At 35.5% G+C, this 15,383-nt stretch overlaps 1 protein-coding gene across 1 annotated transcript; it reads right to left on the bottom strand.

Moving 5' to 3' along the window:
* Positions 1–6,380: 6,380 nt before the first annotated feature.
* On the bottom strand, positions 6,381–11,814 carry LOC113715721 (beta-glucosidase 40-like). The gene is made up of 13 exons (XM_027240011.2): positions 11,539–11,814; positions 9,977–10,043; positions 9,508–9,566; positions 9,276–9,351; positions 9,063–9,134; positions 8,877–8,964; positions 8,511–8,766; positions 8,153–8,268; positions 7,607–7,830; positions 7,378–7,409; positions 7,149–7,251; positions 6,827–6,935; positions 6,381–6,701 (listed from the first exon to the last, which is right to left on the bottom strand). The coding sequence occupies exons 1-13, from the start codon at positions 11,671–11,673 to the stop codon at positions 6,527–6,529; spliced, it is 1,512 nt and encodes a 503-aa protein (XP_027095812.2). The 5' UTR covers positions 11,674–11,814; the 3' UTR covers positions 6,381–6,526.
* Between the last annotated feature and the right edge of the window lie 3,569 nt (positions 11,815–15,383).

The raw sequence follows: 15,383 nt of genomic DNA, 5'->3' as shown, positions 1-15,383 counted from the left end.
AATTTTATATACACTATCAGTGTGTACACTATTATGGTTAGATGGATAACATATGATCAAATTTTGCAGATGTGTTATATATCTAATGGTAATGGTGTATTGATTGACAATATATATAAGATTAATCCCATTTTTATTTCCTTTTTTCTAGTATGTTTCAACTTGTTTTGGATTTTCTTTGTAGCAGACAAGAGATTTAAAAAATTTGTAGAGGATGCTACTGAGAAGCCCATGATTGGACAAACTGGTAGAGGCTTTTTCGGCAACAAATGATTTAAGAAGAATATTTTTACATGAGAAAGCCTTATGTGAACTTAACCATCTTGACAACTGCTATTAGAAGCCTGCTAGTTGCATTCTTGTCATACTTGGACTCTGCAAAATAGGGAGAATTATTGGAATGGATTGAGCAACAAACAAAACAATTCCATGAACATGCGTGCTTGCTTGGTGAGATTCAAGCTGACATTGCAATTGAGAATCGACATGAAAAAGTGTGTGATTTAAGAGAGAAGAAAAAAAGAGTTTGGGAAAAGCGAAAGAAGAAAATGGTACGTAGTTGTGTTGATTGTTTTCCTTTTTTTCTTTATTTTTAGGCTTATTCTCAATTGTTACCAAAAAATCATCGCCAGCTATCTTCTAAAGATGGAAATATCATTTTATTTTTAGCTTTTTTAAGATCCCAACACCCTCCAATATCTTATCTAATTTCAACTCTACCCTATTTGTGCCTGGATTTGGATTTTGATATTTCTTTCTTTTTTTCTTTTTTTAAGAAATATTCAAAAATAAAAAAACATTTGTTACATTTTATTTCCTTTTTCTGGGTATGTTTCAACTAGTTTTGGATTTTCTTTGTAGCAAACGAGGAATTTAAAAAAATTTGCAGAGGATGCTAGTAAGGAACCCACGATTGGACAAACTAGTTGAGGTTGATTCGACAGCAAATGGTTTATGAAGAATATTCTTAACATTAGAAAACCTTATATGAACTTAACCATCTTGACAACTGTTGTTGGTGATTTTTAACATTAGAAAACCTTATATGAACTTAACCATCTTGATAACTGTTGTTGGTGATTTTTAACATTAGAAAACCTTATATGAACTTAACCATTCTGGCGTCCCTGCAGCTGCACACAAGCCACAGACACGTAGACACGTTAACCTGCGCACAGGCCATAGACAGTATACACAGACACTTTTCAAACCCAAGATGGTAGGAATGCCGGGTCGATATACTAGAAATGATATCTTGGAACGGATGTAAAGCTAAACAAATTGCTCTGCTGCAAGAATCGAAGAACAACAGATTCTGCGAAGAGTGAAAGAAAGATGAGTGAAGAAGAAAACGGTACCGGAATGAGCCGACGGTCTTCTGAAAACAAAAAGATTGCTTTATTTTGAACTTTTTTAAGATCCAACACCCTTTCTTAAAAATCTTTAAAATAAAAAAATTTCCTTTTTCCCAATGTGTTTCAACTTATTTTCATTTTTTTTAGAGGATAATGGATTTAAACGATTTGTACGCGATGCTAGCGAGCAACCAACAATGGGACAAAGTGGTGGAGGATTGTTCAAGAAGAATATTCTTAATTTGAGAAAGCCTTTCATGAACTTAGTCACATCGACAACTGCTATATGAGGTTTATTAGTTGCTTTCTTGTCATATTTGGGTTCTGCAACACAGGGAGAATCGTTGGAACGGATTGAACGAAAAATAAGCCGATTCCATGAAGATATGTGCTTGCTTAGTCAGATTCAAGTTGAGATTGCTATTGAGAATCAACACGGAAAAATGTATGATTTGGCTCTCAAAGAAAGAATTCAAGCCAAGATCGAGGAAGGAGAATTGGAAGTACGGAAGAAGGAAATGAGTGAGGAAATTGATATGGAGAAGATTAGGGTTTTCTGTGAAGACTTTGGACATCACTATGACCGAGAAATGGTACGTGGTTTCCTTTTCTTCACTGTTTTCTTTTTTTCATGAGAGCTGCTCTTGTCTCATCGTCTTATTTAATTCAATGATTTTGTTGCATTAGAGCTAGTGTCCAGAGCTGGATACCAGCATTATCGAGGATGATAGTGCTGCTCCAGACACTGAGAATAAGGGTGATGAGCGTGATGAGGAGGATTCTGTTGCAAATGGATTTGGGGACTTCATATTTGCATTTTGTTAGGATTTTAGTTAAATTTTATTATATTATTAGATAGTTATTATGTATTACTTATCTTAGACAGAAAGTGGAGATGATGGATCCTGTGGCGACTTAAATATTTCGACATCGGCAATGCCAAGATGGCGTATTTGCTTTGGCTTTAAAATTTCTTGTAGTGTTGCCTTGGGAACCACTATCAAATGCCTTCTCCTTAATGTTTCGCATAAACTGCTACTGCCCTTTTTTTTTTTGGCCACCAAGTCAGTCCTCTTTTACTGTATATGTAATGTTGCGAATCCCAATATCCGATATTCTAGTGTTTTGCATCAGTTAATTTCTCAAGTTGTAAGATCAGAATTATTACACTTCATATATTAGTCATTTCTTGAATTGTGACTTAATCTCGCTTGTTTCTTGCCAACCTAACTAGAACTTGAAGACTATTTGCCTAGCATTCCAACATGCGTATATGAATTCTAGGTTATGTAGGATTGCTGTTTCCTTTTTACTTGATGAATTAGTCTTCGTCTTCATAGGTCAAAGGTGATCCCTTCTCTTAATTTAAGCTCTTACTATTTATTTTGTTTGGAAAGCTTAGAGAAGCTGAACTTAAGATCTTAAGGGTGTGTTTGGATTGCCATTTTTTGCTAGAAAATTGCATCGTTTTTCGTGATTATATTTTTCTATTACTTTTTTCTCTCACACGTATCAAATCGCTATAGTAATTTTTTCATGGAAAGTGACGAAAAATGCAATCCAAAAGGGGCCTAAATTTCCAACCATTTGCAACACAAAAGTAGCTCTTACCATTTGATTTCAGTCGTTATTTTAGGCTGCCATGCGAATTTCCTTGACTTTACTGGGAATTTTGTTGACTCTACCCTAACGTCAACAGGTGACCAGTGTTTTGAAAATCGGACCGGACGGGCCGGTTGGATCGCGAACCAGCCATGACTCCGGTCCGGTTCTATGCTATAGTTGACCAGGTTAGAAAACCGGTTAAACCGTGGAAACCACCGGCGGTTTCCGGTTTTCGAGATTTTCCTTTTTTTTTTTTTTTACGTTTTGCAAAATGCAGCTATCAAGATTCGAACTCAAGACCTTTGTAATAAAAGACCAATGTAATAACCATTGCACCATCACATCTTATTGATTTTGTTTTGATAACTTATTTATATAAAACAAAAACTCATATTTTTTTTTCATTTTTTTTACAAAATCTAATCATCTCATGGCTCTTTCTTTTTAATCTTCAACACACACACTCTCTCTCTCTCTCTCTCCTCTTTTTTTTGTCACTCTCTTTTTAATCAAACCACTTTATTTTTAATTTATTGATGTTTTCTTCCATCTTTTAATTTTATTTTTGTCCATTAAATTGAAAAAGGTTAAAAAAGAATTATTTTTCTTTAACCCAAATTATTTAATGCCACAACCACTCACTTTTATCTCATTTTTTATTTCTTATCAAGTTTGCATTTTTATTTTCGATTCTCTTGACTTCTTTCGAATTCCAAAATTCCTTTTTTAAATTGCAATCTCTAAATCCCAAAACGTAAATTAAAATTTTAGTTCACAAAATCTAAATTCTCATAGACATGAATTTTGTATAATTTTAAAATATTATGATATTTTTGGGTTAGATCTAAGATTTTTTTGTTAGATATAATTGAAATTGAAATGAAATTTATTTGTTTTAACTTATAATTTAAAATTTTTATTTTTAAAAAATCAAGTTATTCAAAAATAGTAAACTTTTCATCATGTAATGTATTAAATTAGTCCATTACATGTCTTATTTTGTGCATAAATATTTATATAAATTATTTTTTTTTAAATTCATTGAATCGAGGTTGAACCGGTCCGACCGGTTGAACCTCGACTTTTTCACGTCACTGGTTCAATTAACGGTCCGATTTTTAAAACATTGCAGGTGACATCTGATGGGTCAAATCACTTTTCAACGATTGACATCAATATAGTGCTGTAATTGCTTTTGGTGACGAAGCTTATATCAGAACCACTCCATCAATTTTTGGTTTGACTGTAAGTTAATTTTCAGGCTTTTGTCTTAATTTGGGGAATGAAATCGAGCTTTACAATCATATATATCAGGGGGAGGGGCAGAGAAGAGAAAAGAATGAATTATTCTTGAGTATGGCATTAGTAATACGTCAATTGATGATTGGATAGGAGTCTTCTCTCCTGCCAATTTCAGGTATAAGAAGAAGTTTGCTTCTTGTGAACTAAATTCAACGTCCTTCTATGATAGCAGTAGCACCTCTTCTTCTATAGTGTTACCCTGCCGAATCTTTGAGTCAGCTCTTGCTGGCAAGTGCTTATTATTCTATGAGCAAAATGTCTATTGATATTCGTGGCATCTCGTAACTAATTAGTTAACATATATCTTTATGATATGCTTATGGCATGAAATGATGATGCTTAGATGACTGTCACATGGACAAGTGGTTAGGGACTTGATGAAGCAGAACCTTTCTTTTGTAGAATGGGGTCTGCAAGGAGAAGCTTTCTAGTCTAGCAGTTACATTTGACTTTTGACCATAACACCAGGTGTGGAGCAATATTACACTACTCCAGATTACTTATGACCTATGTACTAAATATAAATAATCGTTCTTGATATCAGCTAAATAAATCATTTTTTTAGTATATATGCCAACGCCAGCCTGTAATTAGGACATGGTGTACTTAATTTAATCTAGATGAAATCAAGCGCGCAAGCGCACATGCACGATCAAAATTACCCCAGTATTGGTTACTTCCATCTTCATGTACACAATAATCTATAGCTTGCTCATGCATTTATGTGTGACAAAAAGCATCAATAGCTAAGTTTTTCTACATCAGTCATCTGCAGCTGTTTGAAGCTATTGCAGAAATATACCACCATGCATGCATGGTTCGAAGTCTCGGCCGAGACCGAGACGACTCGGCCGAGTCGTCACCGTCTCGGCCCCTACCGATACGATACCGTGACGAAACGATACCGAGATACTTGACTCGCCGAGAAATCGGCCGAGACGTCACCGCTATGGATTGACTCGGCCGAGTCACACCGAATCACTCCGAGTTATCCCGAGTCAAGACGAGAAATCAGTCAAGTTATACCGTGACGGATTGACCCGGTCATTTCTTTTGCTATTTTTTATTATTTTTGTTTAGCATACTATTTTTATATTATTAACAATTTTTAGAATATTAAATACTTTAAAATTTACGTCTCACCGAAACCGCGACCGATATGCCGAGACCGATGTGGAACGTTCCAGGCCGCGACCGTGACCGCGACCGCGACCGCGACTTTGAACCATGCATGCATGCTGATCTTGAGTTGGATAGGATTTTCTAACACCGTTCCGGCGTTAACCTGCGCACTAACACCATTCTGGCGTCCCTGCAGCTGCACACAGGCCACAGACACGTAGACACGTTAACCTGCGCACAGGCAATAGACAGTGTACACAAACACTTTTCAAACCCAAGATGGTAGGAATGCCGGGTCGATGTATTAGAAATGATATCTTGGAACGGATGTAAAGCTAAACAAAACTTTAAAAGGTTTTATTGACCGTTAGACCCATGAGAAATATTGTGAAAAGTTGTGTGACAGGCAGGCCACCAAAGTTGCCCCTCCATTGTTTGGAAGTTCTTCTCCAATTTTCACTTTTCAGGCATTTCAAGGATGTTATTATTCAATTGTTATCTATTGTATTGCAGTGGTGAACATGGTAATGCCATGCCGGAAGAAGTAAAATTTGTCTTCCATTTTTTTGAGGGTATAGGGACAAGTTAACGCCCTACTGACAGGGAAAATTAAGCAACTTTGAGCGCCTGATTAGCTATTTGTACGCTAGGATGTAGGTTACAAGCAATTAGGGAAAATGTAGGATTATATAAATTCTGAAAGCTAGAAAAATTCCAGCATTAACTATGAGTGTAGCTCAATTTAATTAATGCAGCGCAATAAAATCTTCTGAATGTCTTTAAAAAAGACAAACACAACAACGGGCAAGACGGGGAAGCCCTTAAACAAGAGTTCTTGGATTATTGTAAGGTACTAAATTTTTGCAGTTTTTCTGAATCTTTATTTCTAGATTATACGGTTGATTCCTTCTATATTTTAATGATGATTCTTGTATCCTCCTCCTCCTTCGGACTATGGCTTCTATATTTTAAGATGTAGAAGCCCTTCAAAAGGAATTAACTATATAAGGATCTGTTTTTTTTTTTCTCATTTATCATCGTCTCGTACATTTGAAGCTTCTGATGTTTTCTGTTCAGAATTTATGTCTGTAGCTGTTTGCATAACTGTGATTTCTAATTTCATCAACTCTTATGCTCGCTACTCAAGCTGCAGTCAAGAAATTCTTGAACCACTTGACAGAATCCTTTGCATATCTCTTCAGCTTGTCTTTGTAATCAACATAGTAAAGTCCAAATCTTGAAGTGTATCCAGCTCCCCATTCCCAGTTATCCAACAACGACCACACAAAATATCCCTGTACATTGCATCCATCCTCTCTGCAGATAAAGCAGAAAAGAAGCTCCGTTAGCTCCCTTGGCAGTCAATAATACATAATGTATTAAGTTTCTTGACTCATGGAGAAGGTACCACTGTTGACATTAGTTGAAGAAAGAATACTTACTTGACAGCAGCTAATAAGTTTGTGAGATAATCGTTGTGGTATTTGATCCTTTTCTCATCATGCAGAGCATTTTGGATAGAATTAAACGGGCTATTTCCGTCATCCATCCCTGCAACAATTTCAGGGCAATTTTTTTATTCCTTTTTTGGTTCTTCAATGGGAAAGACGGTCTAAAATGTGTTTGGAGGAGCAAAGTGTTACTATAACTTTAATTCTATATGACTTATAAAAATCATATGCTTTCCATGAAAGTAGCATATAGTAGTTAAAATGGCATGTCAAAGATTGTAATGACCCTCTATAAATAATTGTAGAGAAATACCATTTTCAGTGATTATGACTAGAGGATTGCCGTAGGTTTGCTTGATGTAGTTCATCAGGCTTCTGATCCCACGAGGTACAATGTACAACCAAATTGAATTTGCCTGTGAATGATACCAGTGGAATCAATCAGGTATAATGAACCTAGAACATTTGTAAGCAGCTATAATGTCTAATTCCATTACATAAAAGCAATATTAACATGGAACTTAACAACTTAGATGACGTACCCTGTCACCTATAGGCTGTAAACCTTTAAAAGCTGCAATCAAGCCATGCAAAATGGTTAGAAGTTAGAATATTATGCTTTCCAATGTCAAGTAAAACAGTATAGAGCAATTTCAATAAAACCAAAAAAAAAGAAAAAAGGGTACTTCTCTTTTGGTTCAATAGTAAAACACACACAAGACACAGGATAGAATGTCAGAGATTGAGCAGGTAACCAAAAAAAGAACATACGAAGGGTAATAGCTCCGCTGTCTGCCAGGGAATCATTGAGCAGATCGCCTATTATGTTTGTACTGTTATTCTTGGCATACCAAGTAGTATAGTGATTTATGCCAACAAAATCCAAAGAACCCTTTAAAGCCAATGACTGCACTTGGGAAAACTTTGGGAGCCTTTTTCCCACTCTGGTTCTCATTGAGCTCGGGTAGTCACCCACAATAAGAGGCTCAAGAAACCTGCATCACAGCAAAATAGTTCTTTTTGAAACATTCCATACATATTAAAACTCAATTTGTAGAATTTGAAGTTTCACCTATAGACCTTCACGAGACATTAGTTAAATCTTCAGGCGTGTTCTCTTTTGATGACATGACTCCACAAAGATATCAACTTAATGTATACTCTTTTGTTGAAATTTGGCGTCGCAATAGCACCTTGTGTACATGTTAGTTCTGAGTTGAAAGTGTATTTTATAGTCCACTAATCTACAGTCAGTAAATTCCTTTTTTGTTTTTTCATCTTATAACTAGTGTACTTACAAAACAGAAATATACATACCAGCCCAGATTGAAATCTATAGCTCTTTTCGTTGCTTGAATGTCTTCGGTGGAGTTTGACGCAGGTTCGTACCAGAAAGTATCTAATGAAATCCCAATTGATCCTTTCTGTGTAGGCTGTGGGGGAAAAAAACAGAAAGCAAAAAAAATCTTAGCATTAGCGTTTCAACTGGATGAATTCCAACCCATCCACGACAACTAAAACATGTAAAGCACTCATAAAACCTGACTATTTTCACTTGAATATCTACCTCTGCCTCATATTTACTTTGCTTGCCGGTTATCATATTTCTTGACAGCTCAAGTTAGTACCTTTACACTATTAGTCATTACAAGTTACAGCCCATGGGCAAGCCTACCTTGTATTTTCTCTTGTAAATGTCCGCCACAGTGGAATGAGCCAGGAGGACATTGTGTCCAACTATGTAAGGTTCAGTAGCAGAGTTTCCAGCCGTGCAGAATGCACGGAGGAGGATTGAGCATCTGCCTGGTGCTTGGAGACCGACATCATAGCCTTGAACTGCGAAAGTGTGAGGCTCGTTAAATGTGATCCAATGCTTCACCCGGTCACCAAATTTTTGGAAGCATGTCTCAGCAAACACAGCAAAGTCATTGCTGCAAGTAACCATGTATGGTCAGACATTACACTTGCAACTTGCAAGAGAAAGACCTAATCTGATGGAAACAGATTAATGTACGTAGTTTAGCTGAACATTAATGCTTACATAATTTGAGGGCTAAGCCATCCATTATATTTATCTTGGAGTGCTTGAGGAAGATCCCAATGGTAGATTGTCACATATGGTTCGATTCCTGCAACATGACAGCCATTTCTCGAGTTTATTACAGGAAAGATGGGAATCAGACATCTTGTGTCTTGAAAGACATTAAGCATATAAAATTAACAGTACCGTTGGCTAGTAAAGTGTCAATCAGTGTGTTATAGTGATCAACTCCAGCCTGATTGAGTTCCCCAGTTCCATCTGAACAACAAAATCGATAGAATGAGAACACGTAACTCTTCAAGCCAAAAATGAAAAGAAAGTGAAGAATGTTTTAGAAATGTTGCATAAGATGTGTATTAGACATCACATAAAGGAATCTCTGAAGTAAAGATATCTCACTTGGGAAAAGCCTAGTCCAAGCTATTGAAAACCTGTAGGCATCCATCCCCATATCCTTCATGAGTTGTACATCCTCCTGCACAGTTCCAAAGCAACTTCTAGAAGAGGATCTTAAACTAATGCACTTCTCTTTCATATATATATATATATATATATATATATATATTCCTTCATGGCATATAAGAAGATATAATAGCTATCCAGTCGTTACATGAAGAAGAATGCGACTTACATTGTATCGATGATACTGATCCACTGCTACATCAGCATTGCTAAAATCAAGTACCTTACCTGTGACATAAACCAAATTTCACAACATATATAGGAAGAGTAAGAAAGAGCCTGCTATCACTTATTTTAGGTTCAAAACAAAAGACTATTCGGCAAAAGAATTTCACTGGTGCTTTACATAACTACTCTTTTGTCAACTTAAAATAAGTTAAAGATGGAAAAGAAAAATGAAAAACAAGCAATTTTATAACTTAAAATAGCTAAGAATTGGACTAAATAGAACCTTAGTTTATACTTTGAATCATCATTAACCAAATTTAGTTGAGAACGAGATTATGAAACGACTAAAGAAATTTCTCTCCCTCAAAAATAAATTAAAAAAAATAATTAACAATCATTACTATATATGTTACTGCATTGGATTATGAATCATTCATTATTCATGCATTATATAGTAATAAAAATTATACCGAAAGAATGTGCAAATTTGTCCCAGACTGTGGGACCCCTTCCATCCGCCTTAACTGCTCCTTCATACTGCAAAAAGAGAAAATCAGTTTAATTATTGATGGCTTAAACCTGTAAACCAAAATATCAAAAAAAAAAAAAAATCAAGTAGGAATTAACTTTTGGGTTAGGTTCTTCTACAAACAAAAAATAAGCAATTTTTTCTAAAGAAAGATTCTGAATCCAGAGCTTATTAAAGGAGCTTTTAGGAAATAATTAGTGAATAAATAAATAAAACAGGGTACAGACAGAAACTCCATCAAACTTTATGGGCAGAAATACAAAATCCTAAAACTTAGTGGGCATCTTGTTCGACGATAAATCCAGGACTCGTTAACCATTGACCTCCCGAACTCGTGTCCCGTAATAAAATACAACTTCTCCAGCAAGATCGCGAAGCTAATTCTTGGTGCGTAAATTTTATCTTAAATGCAAAGTTTTTTTTTTTTTTATAATTCTTAAATGCAAAGTTATCATCACACAAAAATTTCTCCATGCAAATTTTCTCAATCGGAGTTGGGAAGCTGATACATTTTTCACCCAATTGCAAAAAAAAAAAAAAAAAAAAAAAAGTGCAGATCATATAATTTGAGAAACTGTGCATTCTCATGTTGTGTGGTGCTGTAAAAAATGGTGTACTTAAATGCCTCGCATGAAGTTTACGACTTTGTTGCTCTTATATGAAATTTTTTTTGCCAATTTGGACTTGTAGAAATTTCTCGGTCAAGCAATAATTGATGGAAACCATACTTCATCAAGGGCAAAAAGATGATATAGTTCACAAGAAATAGTGGATGCGTGTCCTTTTCTTCAAAATCTTGTCAAACTGTCAAGCTGGCAAGGGAATCAATAGTTCCACTTTTAACATTTGCGAAGGTGTTAGTCTCTGATCCGCAAGTCCTTTTCCATCATTCTTAATCGGCTCATTTATAGAAGTTTTAAGCTAAAGAAAATGATAGAAACAATGATCAAGAAGTAATTTCTTCTATTTTTGGTGGTTCACTTCATCAATTTCTCTTAAGCAAGAGTGTGTCACTAGAAAAATGGCCATTTGAACCATGGTAGATTTGGAGACAGAAAACCAAGAAAAAAAAAAAACAAGCCAAAACGCTTATCATGCATCAATAAATTTTTCTCTTTTTTTTAATATCCTGATTCATTTATTTGTTCGTCTTTTTTGCTTGCTTTTGCTAACCATGCAATGACTGATATTTGTCCGCTCATTTTTTTCTAAATCCCAAAAAGCAGCACAATTATGATGAGTTAATTTTCTGGTTGTGCTTAATGTATATACTCAAGATAGCATCATATTATGAGCTTGATTTCGTGTTTATATGCCTATTTAGTACTAATCAATCATATTCACACCATTATCAAACATCAAACAATCACTACATACGATTTTTCATATCTTTTGCAGTTCAAGAGATTTAAAGAGACCACAATAATAAGGATGAAATCACTGAATCGTGAATGCATGCTCCAGAGATACTGCAGAAAATTAATGGAGAGACTGACGACAGACCTGATAAGCAGAAGAGGCGGTCCCAAAGACAAAACCCTTCGGAAAACTTCCTCTGTTAATCTGTCCCAAGCATGTCCGGAGCCCCAAAATAGCCACAAATACAAATAAAAGAATGTCTTTTCTCAGCACCACCATGGCTTTGGCTCGGAGGTTGTTCTGTGTAAGACTCAATTTAAAGTCCCCCAACAAATTCTAAACTGAAAACTACCTTAACTGACTTGTATATTTAAGGTGGGATATAGATACGTAGAAATGATGTGCATGTGTAACAAAAATGGATAGAGGATAGGACTTAAAAAAAAAAAAGTGGGATGATGCAAATTGGTTGCAGAGTAAAGCAACATGTACATATATACTAATAAGCTAAGGGTTGACTGTTCCTGGCGGTGAGTCGATCGTCCATTCGTCCCCAGAGAGAAAGAAAGGGGGGATAATGGCAGCCGTAATGGTGGTGGTGGCCATGGTGGGAGGTAAATGTGGGGGCTGCAAGATTTTGGATTCACATTCTATATATACTAATGATCAAGAACCCACTAATCAGCTGGACATCTGGCTCATTTGTTGGAGGTAATTAAGTAGAACTTAAATGTTTAATCCATCTTTTTTTCAGCTGTTTCTTTGTTGTTCTTAGGATTCTTTTGACAATGATAAGATTTGTTTGCTTGGCTTCACACTTGTATGGATCCAACTTGCCGATCGCAGTTCCCAGTTCACACATGCCTTTCTTGGGAATTAGTGTTCACGGGTCACCACTGCCCTACTGATGATGGTGACCCTTATCTCTTCTCCCAGAATTGATTTTTTTTTTTTTTTTTTTTTTTTTTACATTTGTTCAAGTGGAAATTTTACTAATTTCATTCGTAAATGAACCTAATATTTATTAAAAGACTAGCTAGGACCAGTCAGACAAGACATATTGAGGATGTTTTCTATGTGCAAAACAATGTATATGTATCTATATATTTCATGATTTTGTTTGAACCATTCCTGAGGGAGAATGGGAGATTATAAAGCCCGGTTCTTGCGCCCATAAGAAAGTGTCATGCTGGAGAACGTTTCTAGCTCAAGAAAGAAAGGGAAAAAAAAAAAAACTATATGGCATAATCTATTTTTAATTGTCTCTGGTTGAGTGCATTAATGTTCGACTAATTGCGTTAAGAAGATTGTATAATCACAAATTATTACTTGGAGGAATTAATCCTCGGATTTTGGTGGTAACTATGCCACGTATTATGCATATTTAAAATATTCAGATAGATAGAACAGTCTTACATGTATTCTGCATTTGTTTGTCTTTGCGTTAATCATGTTGATCCTAGACATAGTCATTGGTCATCCAGAAATGGCAGTACTAGTTGCGCAGCAGAACACGAAAGAGTAAAATCAATCAATATTCTTGAAGGTGCTTTGTACTTGTGATTCTTCAATCAAATCCAGCAAATGTTTAAGGCATAATCTTTATCCCAGAAAAAGTTCAAGTCCATTTGATCCTCTGCCAAAATAAGTTGTTTAACTAAACCGCGAATCAGATCCCCATATTTCTATGATAAACAAGACACGTACCCAAGTGAAATAGAGGAAACTTTTTGCACAATTCTTGGACCAATACTCAAAATTCTTCCTTACAAACCAACTCATCAAAGAAGACTAAATTAAGCAGGAGAAGGAGAAGCATACCTCCTCAAACAATCGTAGCAGAATGGGAAAAGAAGCAGACGAAACCGCAGAGAAATGAACAATAGCTGCATATTGAATGACGTACGGGAAACTGACAAAGAAGAAGAAGAATTTTAACCAAATTTCAGATTTGAATGTATGTAAATTTCAGCTTTGAAACAGTTAAAGTTCGGTCATGGACATTAAATTGTCTTAATTAATTTCACATAAATTCTGAGTGATAGTAATGCAATAACGCGTGCACAACATGCTCGATGATTTAAACAAATGGTGAAATGGTCATTTTGTTTTAGTACGTTCGTTCTTGCATCGCCTTTCAGATAGATTCCTCCTCAGACTTCTCAAACCTCAGGCCTGTATTGTGGGGTTGATCTGATGTGAACAATTATACTTTGGTGAAGGCATAGCATTTAGCTTCAGTCGAGACAATTAATTGAGTCTTGGCGTACACATGGCACGAACAAAATTGTCAACCACCAAAAAGTGGCGTCCACATTTTGTGGAGCCAAAGGGAATCTGCAATTCTGTATCGCATCGCAAGCTACACAATCTACTGCATAATTGCTTTCCTGTTTTTTGGTTTCGATTCTTATTCCCCCAATCCTTTTCTTTTTCTATTTTGGGTTGAATCTTAGTCATCTCTCTCTGTTTTGCTACATGACATCAATGATGGGATTGGCGCTGCAGTTCTTTTCTTTCTTTCTTTCTTTCCCACGACGGCCGAAACAAAATGTTCCATTTTTCAGAGTTCTCGGCTGTCGCTTTATTGTTTGCATACGTGATAATGATAATGCCATCTGGTTTTGGCCAATGTCCATAAATTATCAAATTCAAATAAATAGAGACATATATGGCGCCGCGTGTAATTCTGAATTCGTCATCTGAACTCATTCATCACATTCAAAACAAGGAGGAAAAAACCAACTTCAGTCTTGTACGTGTTGCATAACCTAAAAGTATAATAAACTTTACCGACTAATTTGACTTGAAGCATTACAACATAATGGAGTGTCAATTAAAGACTATATATATGAAACCTTCTGAAAAAGTTACAAAAAAAAAAAACATTTTCCATATCAAATTATATCCGTGTATCCGACATAGAAGTACAGGAAAGCTTGAGAAAAAGGAATGTGTTGGGTGGTACAGGAAGAGAGAGTGTAAATGAGAAATCAAGGGTTCGAAAACTTCTACTTACATTTAAAAAATAATAATAATAAGTAAAAAAAATAAATAAGAATAGGAAAGCCTAGTGATTTATAGTTTATTATATCTAGCTTTTCTTGTAAGTGACAATCTCTAACAAGATTATGTCATTGTTTTTAGTAATTTAGTGAAAGAGATGTGTGGATGGATAACGTACGGTATGACAGTTGAGATGGAAACAAGTAATAGCAATCAAGATCCGTGCACGGAATGAAACTGCAAATATGCGTATATGTTTATTTGCATACGCCTTTGGACCAGAATGACAGCAACAAAAAAAAAAAACAATTTAACTTAATAATATCCGTGCATGAATGAAAAAGCTGCTAGATTAATTTAAACTATACAGAAGAGGCTTTTTACATATAGTATAATTTAGTTTATCATCGAGAAGTCAAGAACTGGATTGCTTAGCGCTTCGGTGATTACATTGCTGAAAGCTCTACGTGATCGACTACGTACGCTTTCATGCATGCTTTTGCCTCCCGTGCGTCTTCATCAACGCCACAAATAAATAAATTGTCCCTAACTTATGTTTGAGTCTTGATTTATTAACGGCTCAACCAAGTTGGAAAAGTTCTTATTTAGCGAGTAAATCTTATATACACTGATAGTGTATTCATGACATGCATGCAAAAGTTGAATTTTAAATTCAGATTTTGTATAGTTGTCATTCATCCAACGTTGATAATGTATACACTGTCAGTATAGAAAAGATTAATCCGCCCCCTTTTTTGCTGGGAGAGAAGGGGTTGGGTTCATGACCTGAAAGTAAACTGTTTCATCAATTTTGTTTTCTACACACCTCATCATGTTCAGAGGTTGAGTAAAGTTTACGTTGTCATTAGACCAAAAGCAGCATCAGACATATTTTATTTTGGTCTTTTGCACTAGCTGTGTAGATTATCTACCTTAAAAGGGAGATATAGTCCAACAAAATGACCTACATTAAAACAACTTAT

This window comes from Coffea arabica, chromosome 11c (assembly GCF_036785885.1).
Source record: "Coffea arabica cultivar ET-39 chromosome 11c, Coffea Arabica ET-39 HiFi, whole genome shotgun sequence".
Lineage (NCBI taxonomy): Eukaryota > Viridiplantae > Streptophyta > Magnoliopsida > Gentianales > Rubiaceae > Coffea > Coffea arabica.
This window is presented reverse-complemented; position numbering and strand designations above follow the sequence as displayed.

Coding starts and splice junctions, on each gene's coding strand:
- LOC113715721 (XM_027240011.2), bottom strand. CDS start 11,673: ATGGTGGTGCTGAGAAAAGACATTCTTTTATTTGTATTTGTGGCTATT. Junction 10,044..11,538: donor CCGCCTCTTCTGCTTATCAG/GTCTGTCGTCAG, acceptor CTCTTTTTGCAG/TATGAAGGAGCAGTTAAGGC. Junction 9,135..9,275: donor TTGGACTAGGCTTTTCCCAA/GTGAGATATCTT, acceptor TTTGTTGTTCAG/ATGGAACTGGGGAACTCAAT.